Below are 14,790 nucleotides of genomic sequence, written 5' to 3' on the forward strand. Positions count from 1 at the left end.
AAATGATAACATAAATAAAAATTGTTTAAAAAAAACTTTTGTTTAAGGTAGACTGAAAATAAGAAAATGTATTTATTTTTGTCAGTAAAAATATAAGGCTAGTTACTTGGGTAATTGAAAACTACTTGCACGATTTTCAAAAGTTATGCGCTTTACGTTTTTTGGTTAACATAATATTATTAATTTTTTGTTATCACAATTAATTATTTATTTATTCAACTATATGTACATAAACAATAATGTTTTGAATATTTCCACAAATGCTACGTTTGCCCAATTCGCACAATGGTTTTGAACACTTGAATAACCTTTTCTTTTTCTTTTTTTTAAATTAATAAAAATAAGCTAATTTCTAATATCTGGCGATAGTCGAAGCAACTTCTAGATAGAAATTTTCATTCGTGTCTCGGAACATATTTTTGGCGAAAAAAGTGTCGATTAAGAAAAAATATTTTTAATTCTCTTTCGAATTGAAAATTTGTTTAATCCATTTTTATAGCCGGTGGCGACCATTAATGTTGTTCTATATATTTCAGCTATTAAATCCAGGCATTAACGCAACGTAGCCTTGCATAGTTTGAAACTAAAGCTTTTTGCTTCGAGTTTTTATTATCCTTTGTGAAAAAGCATGAAAGAACAACAACACCCTTAGGTTCTTTCAATGAAAAAGGATGTAAATGAAGTGCTCGGCGTTGATGAAAATACTTGTTTACTCTTTTATTCTAATTCTTAAATAACAAGTAAACAAGGCGTAAGGAAGAAAGTCAAGCATCTGAATAAATCACGAAACGGGTAAACTTTCCACCTGCCAAGTGTGACGAACTTGCTTAATGAAGTGACGTTATTCCAGTGTCAATAGCTCTTTCTGTTGCGTAATCACTTATTTTCAAATATGACACTCCTTGTACCTCTGTGACCATAGATGAAAGCATTAAAACAGCCCCGCAGATTTTGGTGAGTCATTCTTTTAGTACAAAACTTTATTTGTTCTTTTAATCGCTTTTTGGCATTCTTATTTAGTAAAGTTTTCGGTTTATGAAAGCATATATTTCAGGGGGGGGGGAGAAATTTAGAGCACTACTACAATGGAGAAGTATCTGGTAGGCTAATACAGAAATGTTCTGTGTAAATGCCAGTGTAAAACAGTAGTAATAAATGCAAAGAAAAATGTAAAAATACATTTTTCTGTGTCATTTCGCAAATTTCTTTTTATCCTTTTTATATATATATATATATATATTTTCTTTTTTTGTTGAACAATTTGCTGCATTCCATAAGCAGGGCCCGCGTGAAGGATTTCAAATTATTAGCCTGTAAATTAACTAAATATCAAAAGTATTCTCTAATTTTCTTTCGCCAGAGGCAAATCTTAAAATTTTTTTTTATGATGAGTTTTTTTTCCATAGGAAACTATTTTGCGGTAGTTTCTTTCAGGCTTATATTATTTGAACCCATTTCTAATTGGTTATGTGGCGCACCTACCGAAAATTTCTGCAATCGAACGAAAAATACTTATTTGTTTCGAACAATTCATTTTGAGGATCGAGTTAGATATATATTTTTCTTTCCAGGGGAAAAAATCATTCGCCAAAACACAATTTTATTCGCCAAATTTAAAATTTGATCTCATTTGGCGAGGTGGCGAATGTTTAGCGCGGCGCAGCATAGGAACTGATATTTTCTTCAGAAATTTCCCTCTTTTATACTATTTTATAAAAAAATCTTTTTATAATCCAATTATTTTATTAATAATTTCAAAATTAAAAATAAGAAGTTTATTATATTTCATTTTAGCATTAATTCAAAAGTCTTTTTTTATTTTTTTTTACCGATTCATTTACAAAAATAATAACAAATCCCACTTTTTTAGTTATTCTAATTCAGTTTCATTAACCTTTGGCGATTTTAGCGTCGAAAATAATCTTAGTCCTGCCTTTCCTCTCTTACGGTTTATGAACCCAAAATGATATTATTTATTATTTCCGATTTTCCGTTATTTAAACTATTTTCGGAAATTAATTCTTTCTTTTTTACAGCAAATTTCGTTATTTTATTTTGATTCAAAAAACACTATGAGAAATACTAATGCATTTTTTTTATAAATGCATGTCCTTTTCATTACTAATTCAATACGTTGTAATTAGAAAAATTATATACATTGTTTGAAAAAATATTTTCATTACTTTTTTTTATTAGCATTTTACTTTAAATAATTTCGTAAAGGCTACCTAAATAATAAGTAATTAATGAATAACACCGGCTAATAAATTTTTTGTTGCCTTTTTAGATACCTGAATCTTACTAATTCGGGTGTGGTGATTTCAAATCTAAAAATAGTTTTGCTCCTAAAGCTACAGATTTTTTTTAAAGAAATTTTTTGTTCATGTTTTGTCGAAATGTACAAGTTTAAAAACGTTGTATAACAGAAGGTCGCGTAAATGTTGCGACAAACTTTAAGGGGAATTTGGGCATATCATCAGGATTAAAATTGCATACGAACCTATACCCGGAAATGTCGTCGCACGCGGCTAGAGGCAAGTCCCCTATTGCGACCTGTTCAGAAGCACGCAAAGAAACAGTTGATAATAGAGAAGAGCCCCTAGCTGCGTATGACTATACTTTCTGGCTCGGGTTCCTATGCAGCTTTAATCTCGATTATGTGCCCTAGCTTCCCCAGAAGTTTGTCACAACATCAATGCAGTCCCCTGTTATATTAACTTGTACATTTCAACCAAAAATTAAACTAAGATGTCATTTTTGAAAAAAAAAAAGTAGTTTGGAGAGAGAAAACGATTACAGATTTGAAATCAGCACTACGAAAGTATCTAAAATTTGTTAAAAAAATCTCATGCAACCGAAAAAAGATATGGGCATGAATAATTATAGGTCTCAAATATATATAAAAAAAAACTATTTTAAAAAACTTGTTCTCAGAACCCATTATCTTGTTCATTCATTATCTTGTTCTCAGAACCCATTTAACATTTTTATGGAACTCAAGGGTTCCGCGGAACACTATCTAGGACCACTGTCCTAGTCTATCTGTTCCAGTGAATACTTATGTTTTATTACTATCAATAACACAGACTCAAGGTCAATCAGATATTTGCTTCTAAACTTTATAAGGTTTATCGGATGTTTGTTTATAAGCAGTAAAAGGTTTATCAGATATTCACTTATGAAATTTATATGCTTAATCAGATATTAGTTTATTAACTTTAAAGGGTTTATCAGATGGCGCTTATCGACTTTATAAGGCTAATTAAGGATAATAATCGTAAGACTGATTATCATTTACAAACTTTATAAGGTTTAGCGAATATCACTTATAAACTTTATAAGGTTATTCAGATATCGCTTATGAACTTTCTAAGATTTATCAGATATCACTTAGGTACTTTATAACGTTTATCGGACTTTGCTTATAAACTTTCTAAAGCTAATCAGACATCAAAGTTACCGGTTCTTTAATTGTTCACACAATTAAATGAAGGAACATCCTGACTAACTTTTTTTTAACTTAATGATTGGATTTACATGTAATAAAATGCTATTTTTCTGGTTCTACTAGTAGATCTTAATTTTCTAATTAATTACTGTAGACGGATAAAAACATAATTCTAAGAGGCTGACTCGGCAAGATATACTTGATTTCAAAACTTCACTGGCTTCAAGAAATATGAAGCTGGAAATAAAAGTAGATATGTTTCAAGCGCTCAAAAATAGGCGCACATTTTCAAGTCTGATCATTCACGTCTGGAAAGTCTTGAGAATGGGTGGCTATTTTCGAATGCATGTCGACTTTTATTTCTATCTTCATAGTTTTTGAAGCCATGTTCACAAGCCTATAGAGGCTATGTTTAAACCCTTGGGTTGTTTCTGTTTTTGCTAAGTTGCCTTTGTTTTTTTACTATAGCCTACTATGATACTGAAAGGAATTATGTTTTGCAAATTAAGCTTTTTTTTCTTACATTTTATTGTCTTGTTTAAGAAGAGACACGCAGAGAGAAGGATATTTCGGAGAGAATGTCTGTGAATGAAGCGAGGGTGCGGAATTTGTGGAGAGCTGCGGACGCTGTCTGCTTCGACGTCGATTCTACTGTCTGCATGGATGAAGCAATTGATGAAATTGCCAAATTTGCCAACAAAGAAAAGGAAGTAGTTGAACTGTAAGGCTTTTATTATATTTATTTATTTTTATTATTTTTAATTACCCATTGGCAAAATGGGTCTTGGTTTGGATTTGATGGCGTGCACACACTTTTCAACAGCGTTCAAGAGAAATAGTAAACAGTGCGCATACGTCGTCATTGCATGTGTTGCTATTGCAACCGCTGCTGTTTTTCTTCTTATTTTCACTAGCAGGCATTTTTAATGTATTTACATAATAATAAGTTAAAGTATTTTTATCTTCTATTTATCATTAACTTATATTTACTGTCTTGACGGTGATTTCAATGTAAATATGAATACTGATGAAGGAAAAGTATTTTGTGAAACACGTACATAGGCAGGATATGAAAACAAATCAGGCGACAAACATCCATTGAGACAGTTTTTGCAACCCATGATATGAAATGTTGTGGCGTTTAATGGTGTCCAATCCAGAAAGAAAAAAGCATTTGACCAATGGGTAACCAGTGATCGTAATAGGGCGATCACAACTTATAATTTAGAATATTTTTTATTTATTTATTTTTGTACGTTTTACTGTCCGATTTTGAGGCCCAGATGACAATAATATTTACAAAAGAATGCAATTATATTTTTGGTAATATAAAATTAAATCTTTGTATCACGTGTTCAAATAAACGAATGTATGGACGCGCTTCAAGAATTGATACTAGGACATTTTTAGCATTTTCAACGTTATTATTTCATTTATCTTAGTTTATAAGTTTAGCATGCTTAAAGTTTATTCTATCAATTGCGGTTTGCAATGACCAGCTGTCCCGCCAACATGAACTTATCGCTTCGCAATTCCACGATTCCCTTCATCTGCACGAAATCACTGCTTCGCGGCCCCGCGATACTTTCTGCTGCCTTCGGCAGCATTGTCCTTGATGCAATAGGGCCGATCGATGACCAGTGGGTTTACTTACACAAATTCAATTATTGTACCCGGTCAACTATTGTAGGGTAATTTCATTTGTCTTAAAATACAAAATAAAATTTGTGAAACCTCCCTTATATTTCTGAGATTTGTCTTAAAAGTTACCATAAATACTTAGAAAATTGTTTGAAACTTTTTCAGAATTTCAAGGTATTCAAATCAAACTAAGGTACCTAATCAAAGTATCAAATCAAACTAAGGTAGCATAAGGTGCCAAATACTCTTCTCAACAAAATTATGCATTAATGCATGTTCTACATCAAATCTAATCCGCATCTAGCATGTTCTCATCAATTTGTTACTCGATTTTTTTCCGATCACTGTATTTGCCTGTATATTCACTGAACAAGTAAAAATATTAAAAAAAAAAAATCGTTATCGCTTTATTACGATTACTGGTTACCCATTGGTCAAATGCTTTTTTTTTCTTGTTTGACTCCGATAAACGACACAACATTTCAAATCATGGTTTGCAAAAACTGTCTCCATTGATGTTTGTCGTCGGATTGGTTTTCAAATCTTGGCTATATACGTGTTTCAAGACATCACAAAACATTTTTCCTTCTTCAGTATTCATATTTATATTAAAATCATCGCCAAGGCAGTAATTATAAGTTAATAATAAAACTTTTATGAAAATACGTTAACTTATTAAGTTTTTTTAAAATTTTTTTAATTTTTTTATTTTTATTTATTTTTAATTTTTTTAATTTTTTTATTTCCAATGAGCTGCACAATCGGTCTTGCCGATGAGTAGACCTAGTGCGTTCTCCAGAGGTGGTATCCACTCTTTCAGGACCACCACAATGGGTGAGATACCGTTGCACTAGGAATTTAATTTTGCCGGAACTGCCAAGAGCCAATAAGGCACTCCAGGGATCTTTTACATGCCGCATAATCATACAACATGGCCGCTGAGGATTTTCTGCATCCCGAAAATCCGGTGTCTGGGCCGGGGATCGAACCCGCAGACTTGGGCTCAGAAGGCCGACGACAAACCAACTGCGCCACCCAGCCACTTTAACTTATTACGTAAATACATTAAGAATGACTGCTGGTGAAAATTAAAAGAAAGAAAAAAGAATTCTAAAAAAAATTATCAAACAGCAGCGATCGCCCCAGCAACGCATGCAATGACGACTCATGCTCACTGTTTACTATTACTCTTGAACACAGTTGGAAAGTGTGATGTCGTCCAAATAAAGTGCGCGCGCCACAAAACCTAAAACAAGACCCATTTTGTCAATGGGTAAAAACTATATAAGTTATTTCGAATTTTTTAAAATTTCAGAACTCTAAGAGCTATGCGTGGTGGAATGACTTTTAGAGAAGCTTTGGCGAAACGTTTGGAGATAATCCAGCCAACTACAGATTTATTTAATGACTTTTTAAGAAGTCATCCACCGCGTCTTACTCCTGGCATCAAGTAAGTTGTTTCTTTTTCAGGCGTTTCTGTAGCCAGAAAATTTTTTTGTTACCATTTTCCATGCAATTTCAAAATTTGATTAGATTTTCGGATTAATGTACAGTAAGACAAAAAAAAAAAAAAAAATAAATAAATAAATAAATAAATAAATAAAAAAAAAATAGACTATCATGATTAACTTTTGATCTAATGATTGGATCTTCACGTTCTAGAACTTCATCTAAATGGCTCGAGAGGATGAATTCAATTATGCTAATTAATTAGTACAGACGATATTTTAAGTTACAAAATCAGGCACATAATGCCAGGGAAACTAGTTTCGGCTCATTTTTCAGGCATTATGTTTATTTTATATTAAGTTAATCTTAAAATGAGTTGCATGACTTTTTTTCATACACTTTTTAAAGAAAGCAAATGAAAAATAAGAGGCTTATTTTTTTAAAAATTTAAATTTTTTTAAAAATATATTTTTTTATTATATTTGTCGTTGAGCAACCGACCCAACTTCTGAGTTCACGAATAATAATTTTCATCGCCGTAGCCTTGTAATTTTGAACCGAATCCAGAAGACAAGGGAATTCCTGGAACAAATATTGCCTTCGTTAAGAACTTTTTGATGAACTAACCAGCATTTGCGTTACATGGAGAGGAAAACCACGAAAACCTCCCATGGTTAGCCTGACGGCAAGAGGACTCTAACCCTTGATCCATCTACCACTGAGGATATTTCACGTCAGCACCGTCGTTGGCGCAAGCCGGATGCGGAATTCGTATCGACCATCCATCGCTGGGATTCGTACCCGGTTCACCTCATTGGAAGGCAAGCGTCGTTCTATCTTCTGAGCCATCACAGCTACAGTGGTTTATTTGATGTTATTGTTTTTTGATCACCGACTTCTGTTTGCTGTTGTTGTTGTTCATTTACGTCGCACTAGAGCTGCACAATGGCTATTGGCGACGGTCTGGGAAACATCCCTGAGGATGATCCGAAGACATGCCATCGCAATTTTGATCCTCTGCAGAGGGGATGGCACCCCCCGCTTCGGTAGCCCGACGACCTGCACGCGAAGTCGAGCTCTTTACGGTAGAACAGTTAAACGAGGACCCATACCGCACACCCTCGGTCCCTACGCAGGCTGATCCAAGTGGTCACCCACCCGCACACTGACCGCAGCCAGTGACGCTTGACTTCGGTGATCTGCTGGGAACCGTGTCTTAACGATCAGTCCACTGCGGGACGACTTCTGTTTGCATTTAATTGTTTGTGCTGTAACCACCGACTTTTCGTCTCTTTTACTTAAACATTTATAAGAAATTCTTGCAACACATTTTAAGATAAATTTTATATAAAATAAACTTAATACCTGGAAAATTAGTCGAGACGTGATTTTTGTAAGTCACACGCGATATTTTATTTACAACTCTTTTGTACAGTAGCAGCTTTTTAAAATATTTCATTGTTATCATTTGTGCGTACAATATATAATTTGAACAGGTAAGATTACTTTCAAAAGCAAGAAAAAGAACATACCTATAATCATTATCTATAACTTTGAGGATTCCGTCATATATATCAATACCTTACCAATTACCCCACGTTAACTCTATGCGGAAAATATTTGTATGATTTTATTTTCGCAAACTTAGGCTCTCGACCAATCAGAGAAATAATAATAGTTATTGGAACTTTATGAAATAGAGCTAGAAATAGTTAAAGGAACTTTTAAATTTTATTAAACACAATTGGCGTCTAAGAAATGTACCAATTTTAGCGAAGTCCGAAATGAGTTTTTACTATTCCTATGTAATCACGAGTCAAAATTCTTGATGGTCCCTTCAAAAAATTTGATGGTTTATGTTTGTTTCAGTTTGATTCATGATGGTCCTACCTCCAGCATTCATGATGGTCACCATCATCCAACATTTTCCATTACGTGTTCATGGCTTTATATGCCAACAAACGTCCATCATTCCATGATAGAAAATGATACTTTAATACTATGATGGCTAACCATCAAGAGAAGTTTGATTCTCATGGATCAACAATCCTTGGTGATCCGTGAAGGTTCATGATCGATGGTTCCAACTGTACATTTTCATGATAGTTTAGTGGGAATTCTTGTTGATTATCAGCAATATACCATCAAAACAATTTTTTTTTAAATGTTGGATCATCATAAATCAGTCAGAATTCCTACATTGTGATGATGGTGGTTCATGATCGTTCCAACATTTGATTTCTAAGAAACTATGATGGAAATTTCTGTTCGTTCACCATGAACAAACCATCAAAACAAATTGCTATTTTTATGCTGGACCCTCATAAATCAGTTCGAATTCCTATGGTTGCTTATGTTGGTTCATCAATGGAAAACCATCAAAACTTTTGACTGAGGATTGTTCCTCCTTGTTGTCCAAAGAGTAAACGAATTTGGTGTAAATGCAATTGTTCCTTTCAGAGAATTAGTAGCTGAACTTCATGCCAGAGGAGTCAGTGTGTATCTTGTGTCTGGAGGTTTCCATGCCATCATCGATCCAGTCGCTAACATTCTTGAGATTCCCGTCAAAAATGTTTTTGCCAACAGTCTCAAATTTTACTTCAATGGTAAGAGTTCTCTGAAGAGTTTATTTTTAAAGGCAATCATAAGGAATATTATTATTGTTATTTTTTTCTGCCAATGAACTCTATTATACTGAGTTGCGCAATAAAGTAACATGACAACTCAAAACTAGCTCAAGCGTATTTTTTTTTGTTTCTTTTTTTTGAGAGAGATGGCGCCACACTTTAAATGAAAACCGTTTCAAAATGGCTACAACAATTAAAACTGACTTGATAAATTATTGAAATGATGGTGATGTCAGGCCCATAACTATTGGATTCTAATTCGACTTTGGTTCGAAAGTATTTGGAACCCATCTATTCAAAAAATAAATTAATATATATATATATATATATATATATATATATATATATATATATATATATATATATATATATATATATATATATATATATATATATATATATATATATATATATATATATATTTCTATAACCGTCGCTGAACAGCCGATCCAATTTTTGGTTTTACGACAGCTAATGTTCAATTTCGTAGTCTTGTAATTCTGAACCCAATCCAGAAGACAAGGAAACTCCTGGATCAAGTATTGTGAAAAATTTGCCTTCGTGGAGGACTTTTTGATGGAACTAACTCGCATTTGCGTTACATGGAGAGGATAACCTCCCACGGTTAGACTGACGGCAAAGGGGACTCTAACTCATGATCCGTCTACCACTGAGGATATTTCACGGCAGCACTGTTGTCAGTGCAAGCCGGATGCGGAATTCGTATCGACCAGCCATCGCCGGGATTCGAACCCGGTTCTCCTCATTGGAAGGCGAACGCTCAATCCCCTGAGCCATCATGGCTCAAACTAGACAATATAGTAGTCATTGCTGCTTTATAGCCAGTGAGTGGATTACTTCGTTTACACTAGCTTATGGTGCTCATTCCGGATCAACAAGAAATGGAGCCAATGATTTTTTTTTATTTTTAAATTTGGATTTTTGAAGTTTAATTTTAATGAAGCAAGCAAAACTCACAATTATATATTACATTATCTAAGACTACAATTTTTCAAAAATTAAATTTAGATTATATTCGTAGATATGTTTTTGCTAAATGCAATCCACAACCAAAGAAAAAATATATATAATAATACACGTCGGATTTATGAATTGAATGAAACTTGAAACACACTTTCTCAGCGTCTTATGCTATATCACTATTTCACAATAGGCTTATGAGTTTTATGGGAACACAAATCGGATTCATGAATATATATATTTTTGTGAATTATCACAACTTCGCAACAGACCTAAAACAACGTCATAAATTAATGATTCATAAATTGGATGAAACATAATTTTTTGTCACTTTAGTCTTGCATATCACTATATTTTTGTGAATTAGTACTATTTTCCAACAGGCTGAATACAGCGATAATAATACATATCGGATTTTGCATCGTTCTAAACATTGAAACACGATCTCTTTACTTATGAGTGTAAAAAATCATCACTTTATTACAGTCAATTCGCTATAACTCGAAGTACGATAACTCGATTTTTTTATGAGGTCCCGACCCTTTTATCTCCAATTTCATGTTAATTATTCTCGATTACCCGAATTTTACTCCCTTTAATTCGATTTTTTTTGGATCTTTTGAAGCAAGAAAAAAAAACCTAGGAGCTGATATCTTGTCCCTTCCTTTGCAACACACACACAATGTCTTTCGCACTCTTCATGGAGAAGCTAAAGCTGTCCCTCTTGAAGTATGTGAACAATGGTTAAATGAAACGTTACCAAATTTACTTCAAGGATACAATTAAAATTATGTTTTCAATATTGATGAAATGGGTTTATTTTTTAAATGTCTTCCAAATAAGACTATGATGTTTAAGGATGAAAACTGCTCAGGGGGTAAAATGAGCAAGGAACGTTTGACTGTCCTAGTTGGAGGAAATGCGTCTGGGACGGAGAAATTGCCCTTACTTGCTATCGGAAAATACCGAAATCCCCGATGTTTCAAGAATGTAAAAACGTATCCTTTGGATTACAAGTCTAACAAAAAGTTTTGGATGACATCAGTATTATTTGAAGACTATGTAAGAAAATTGGATCGGAAATTCTTCGCTAAGAAAAGAAAACTGATACTCTTTATGGATAAATGCACAGCGCATAGTGATCTACCTAATTTGAAAGCAGTAAACTTGCAGTTTCTCCCTCCAAACACAACAGCAAAGTTGCAGCCGATGGACCAGGGTATCATAAAGTGCTTCAAACAGTCTTATCGTAAATGGCTTGTCAGAAAAATGATCTTAAATATTGTAAGCATTTAGAAGATTTGTAATTAATAAGCATTAATTAAATAGTCCGACAATATTTTGGAAGTCCAAAACCGAAACTAACGGTAAGTTGAACTTCCGATATGTCGAAGTTTTCGTCAGTCCTATCAGATTCGAGTTATCGCGAATTCACTGTATTATTATTATTTTGTAAATGGCATGTTGCGTTTTTCAGGTGAGTTCGCTGGATTTGATGAGAATGAGCCGACTTCCCACCAAGAAGGCAAAGCGGAGGTCATCGCCTACTTGAAACACAGATTTGGTTACCGTTGCGTCATCATGATTGGAGACGGCGCAACTGATCTCACTGCCTGTCCTCCTGCCGTTCGTATAATATACTATTCTTAATACGAATCAGTCTCAGACGAGTTCAATTTTTTTCTTCTGATTAACATCGTTGAATATGTAAAGAATATATGTCGCTGTAGAGAGAGCAAAAAATATAAAAATTATATCACCCTAGATAACTTTTGCTCGGATGATCGGATTTCTTCGCAATAACTGCCGATTTTAATGCTCTGATTTCATTATCAAATTATATTGTACAAATATGCAAACAATTTAAAAGCTTTTAAAAGTTAAACCTGTCAAACAGAAATTTAATTCGTGCTACCTTTCACGACATATACCACAGAATTATAAAAAAAAGGTTATAGTTTCGAAGTTTTACGGGAACCCTAAACTTGACGACATATTTAGATAAATAAGGAGAACAATCTTTCTTGAAAAGGAAACAACTATGCGAAGTTTCAAGAGCATTGGATTTGATTGGACCACTAAAAATGGCGCGTCTTATGCTAACATGCCTTTAAGAAATCAAATGTGAAATAAGGAATTTTTACTTTTTTCACTGTAGAACAAAATCGTCTGCAAGAAACCATTTTTATTATTCCTTCATCAGTTTTTTTGAAAAATGCTAATAGGATAGCGTATATTTGTTACAATTTTCAGATTTAATTTTCAGTACTTCTTATTGCTTGTTAATTGATTATTCAATAAGTTCTGTTTTCATCATTTTTCTCACGATTTCAGTCGGTTCAAGAGTTGGCAATTTTGATATTCGTTCGCGTTGGGAGCTTGATATTTATTTGGCGAGTACTCAGATGCAAACAGGCTGTTTCAATAGGAATAATGGCTTTTTTATTAACTTGCAACAGAGTATAGTGCTGACTCTAATGATTTTGATTCTTGACCCTCGCAATGTTGCGAAAGGAGGTATGCGCAATCTTAAATATATGTCCACAATATTTTAGTCAGGAGAGAGATTAGAAGTTTGGACCATTTAACTTTTTGTGTATTTCTCTCATTACAAACATGATTACAAACATGAAGTAAATAAAAAGTTGTTGCATGTAATTTTAATTAGTTTGTCCAAATACAACTCCATGTAAAAAGTTATTATGTTAATAAAATTGGTAAGTTAAATTATTTATTATTTAATTTACCAATTCGTTCGTAATTTTCCAATTGAATCGTTAGGAATGCAGATTTTTACATTACTTTACGCTGCGCAATTTAAAATGACAAAATCCAAAATTTTATAGGAATCGATTGAATAGTTTTTGAGAAATAAAAGTTTAAAAATGCTGCTTCTATGAAATATGCAAACAATGAAATTGTCAAGAAGTGGTCTGAACACTCGATTGTTCTCCTGCCTAAACTATTGGAACCATATTTTCCTGAATGTGACCACCCCCCTCATATATTCAGAATCAAGAATCAAAATCAGTAGAAAATTAGGGATGCTTATTGAGAAAAAGTACAATTTTGTGTCTGATTTCAAATTTTAAAATGTCTCCTGGAAAAATTATTTAGCATATTTCAGCTTACGCCTTTGAACCATTAAGTCTTAGAGCTTGAAAATACGATCCTTAGATAAAAATTAATAAAAGTGTTCTGTTTTTGCTCACTGTACTTGTATTGAAAACATAATACGAGTAAAGTGAGTAAAAGGTTCTGCAATCGGTTAAGGGTTAAAGTTCACGTTATATCTATCGTGGCTGAAACTTCCTTTTGTTGGTTGTGGTTTGGAAGTTCGGAGAGAGGTATATTAGCTCAGCTCAGGCGTTGTCCACGTCGCCCAAACAGGCTCAAAACGACGTAGCATACATACTTTTACCTTTAAAAGATTGAGATCTAAAAATGGGGCTAGTTGCTTGGCTATTGTTGGATGACATATGTTAAAAACGTTATGGCATCAATTAAGAAATTACAGGCTTTTTCGTTTGAGTGTTTTATTTGTATTAAATAAAATACTGTACAATAAGAACGAAGAATGTAATATATAATGCAGATAAATTTATGAGCATTGGAATACAGCCGGAAGCTATCAATCATAGTATTCCACTTCCGTTTGGTAAAATCTAGCGAATCTATAAAGTTTTCTCTTTGATAAAAATATTCTTTTTTCTTAAAAAAATTCCAAGAAGAATCTTATTGATTTTATTTGTCTCTGTTTTATTTGCAGGAAGGTTTCATTGGTTTTGGTGGCAACCAGGTAAGGGACAGAGTGAAAGAGAAATCTGAATGGTTTGTCACGAGTTTCAACGAACTTCTGACTGAGATCAGGCGGATGTAACACAATCTTTTTAAAAATAAAGCTTTTTTTTAAAAAAAAAGAATAAAATAAGTCTCGCTTCCTTATTTATCAAGCGATACAGACCCACATAAATACTCGGATTTATTTAGAAACATTTCAATTCTGTGAGTTAGCTGTCCACCACAATTTTCATTTTAGGAAGCCGTTTCCATCGTATTAAGTTTGTAATATTTGCCAAGGCTATTTCAAAGATTTCGAAAGGAAAAAAAAATTAAACAATTTTAAAAATATCGACTTACAAAGAAATGGTACCAGGTTTCACACGATATCTTGATATTAAACAAAAGAGTTTTTTTATTACAAAAGGTGTGGCCATTAATTTGCCAGATTTTTCTAATAAGTCCCGAAAATTTTATGTGAATTACACATAAATTGAATGCATTACGAAGTAACCTTCACCTGCTATATTTTTTTATTTTATAACCGTCGTTGAACAGTCGACCAAATTTGCGGGTTCACGACCACTAGTGTTCAACTCCGTAGCCTTGTAATTTTGAACCCAATTCAAAAGATATGGAAACTCATGGATCAAGTATTGGGAGACATTTGCATTTGCGGAGGACTTTTTTTGATGGAACTAACCCGCATTTGAGTTACAAGGAGAGGAAGACTACGAGAGCCTCCCACGATTAGCCTGACGGCAAGGGGGCAAGTCGGATGCGGAATTCATATGGTCCAGCCATCGCCGGGATTCGAGCATGGTTCACCTTTTTGGAAGGCGAAGGCTCCATCCCCTGAGCCAC

General features: G+C 33.5%; 1 protein-coding gene across 3 annotated transcripts; it reads left to right on the plus strand.

The window, feature by feature from the left end:
- The first annotated feature begins 783 nt into the window (after positions 1 to 783).
- On the plus strand, positions 784 to 14,066 carry LOC107441439 (phosphoserine phosphatase). Of its 3 annotated transcripts, none has more exons than XM_043038829.3 (6): positions 784 to 954; positions 3,992 to 4,169; positions 6,405 to 6,539; positions 8,999 to 9,144; positions 11,624 to 11,772; positions 13,916 to 14,066. In XM_043038829.3, exons 2-6 carry the CDS (start codon positions 4,027 to 4,029, stop codon positions 14,024 to 14,026), a joined length of 684 nt encoding a protein of 227 aa, XP_042894763.1. In that variant the 5' UTR covers positions 784 to 954; positions 3,992 to 4,026; the 3' UTR covers positions 14,027 to 14,066. The 3 variants fall into 3 exon arrangements, with proteins under 3 accessions (XP_042894763.1, XP_042894762.1, XP_087007030.1); XM_043038828.3 differs by having other exon boundaries at positions 814 to 954; positions 3,997 to 4,169; XM_087150904.1 differs by lacking the exon at positions 6,405 to 6,539 and having other exon boundaries at positions 814 to 954; positions 3,997 to 4,169.
- The last annotated feature ends 724 nt before the right edge of the window (positions 14,067 to 14,790 follow it).

This window comes from Parasteatoda tepidariorum, chromosome 9, assembly GCF_982258835.1.
Source record: "Parasteatoda tepidariorum strain Cologne lab strain chromosome 9, Ptep-v5.0, whole genome shotgun sequence".
NCBI lineage: Eukaryota > Metazoa > Arthropoda > Arachnida > Araneae > Theridiidae > Parasteatoda > Parasteatoda tepidariorum.

Bases quoted from the DNA above. Each gene is read 5' to 3' on its own strand.
- LOC107441439 (XM_043038829.3), top strand. From the start codon at position 4,027: ATGTCTGTGAATGAAGCGAGGGTGCGGAATTTGTGGAGAGCTGCGGAC. The intron at 4,170-6,404 runs GTAAGGCTTTTA...TTAAAATTTCAG, and splicing joins GAAAAGGAAGTAGTTGAACT to AACTCTAAGAGCTATGCGTG. The intron at 6,540-8,998 runs GTAAGTTGTTTC...TGTTCCTTTCAG, and splicing joins CGTCTTACTCCTGGCATCAA to AGAATTAGTAGCTGAACTTC.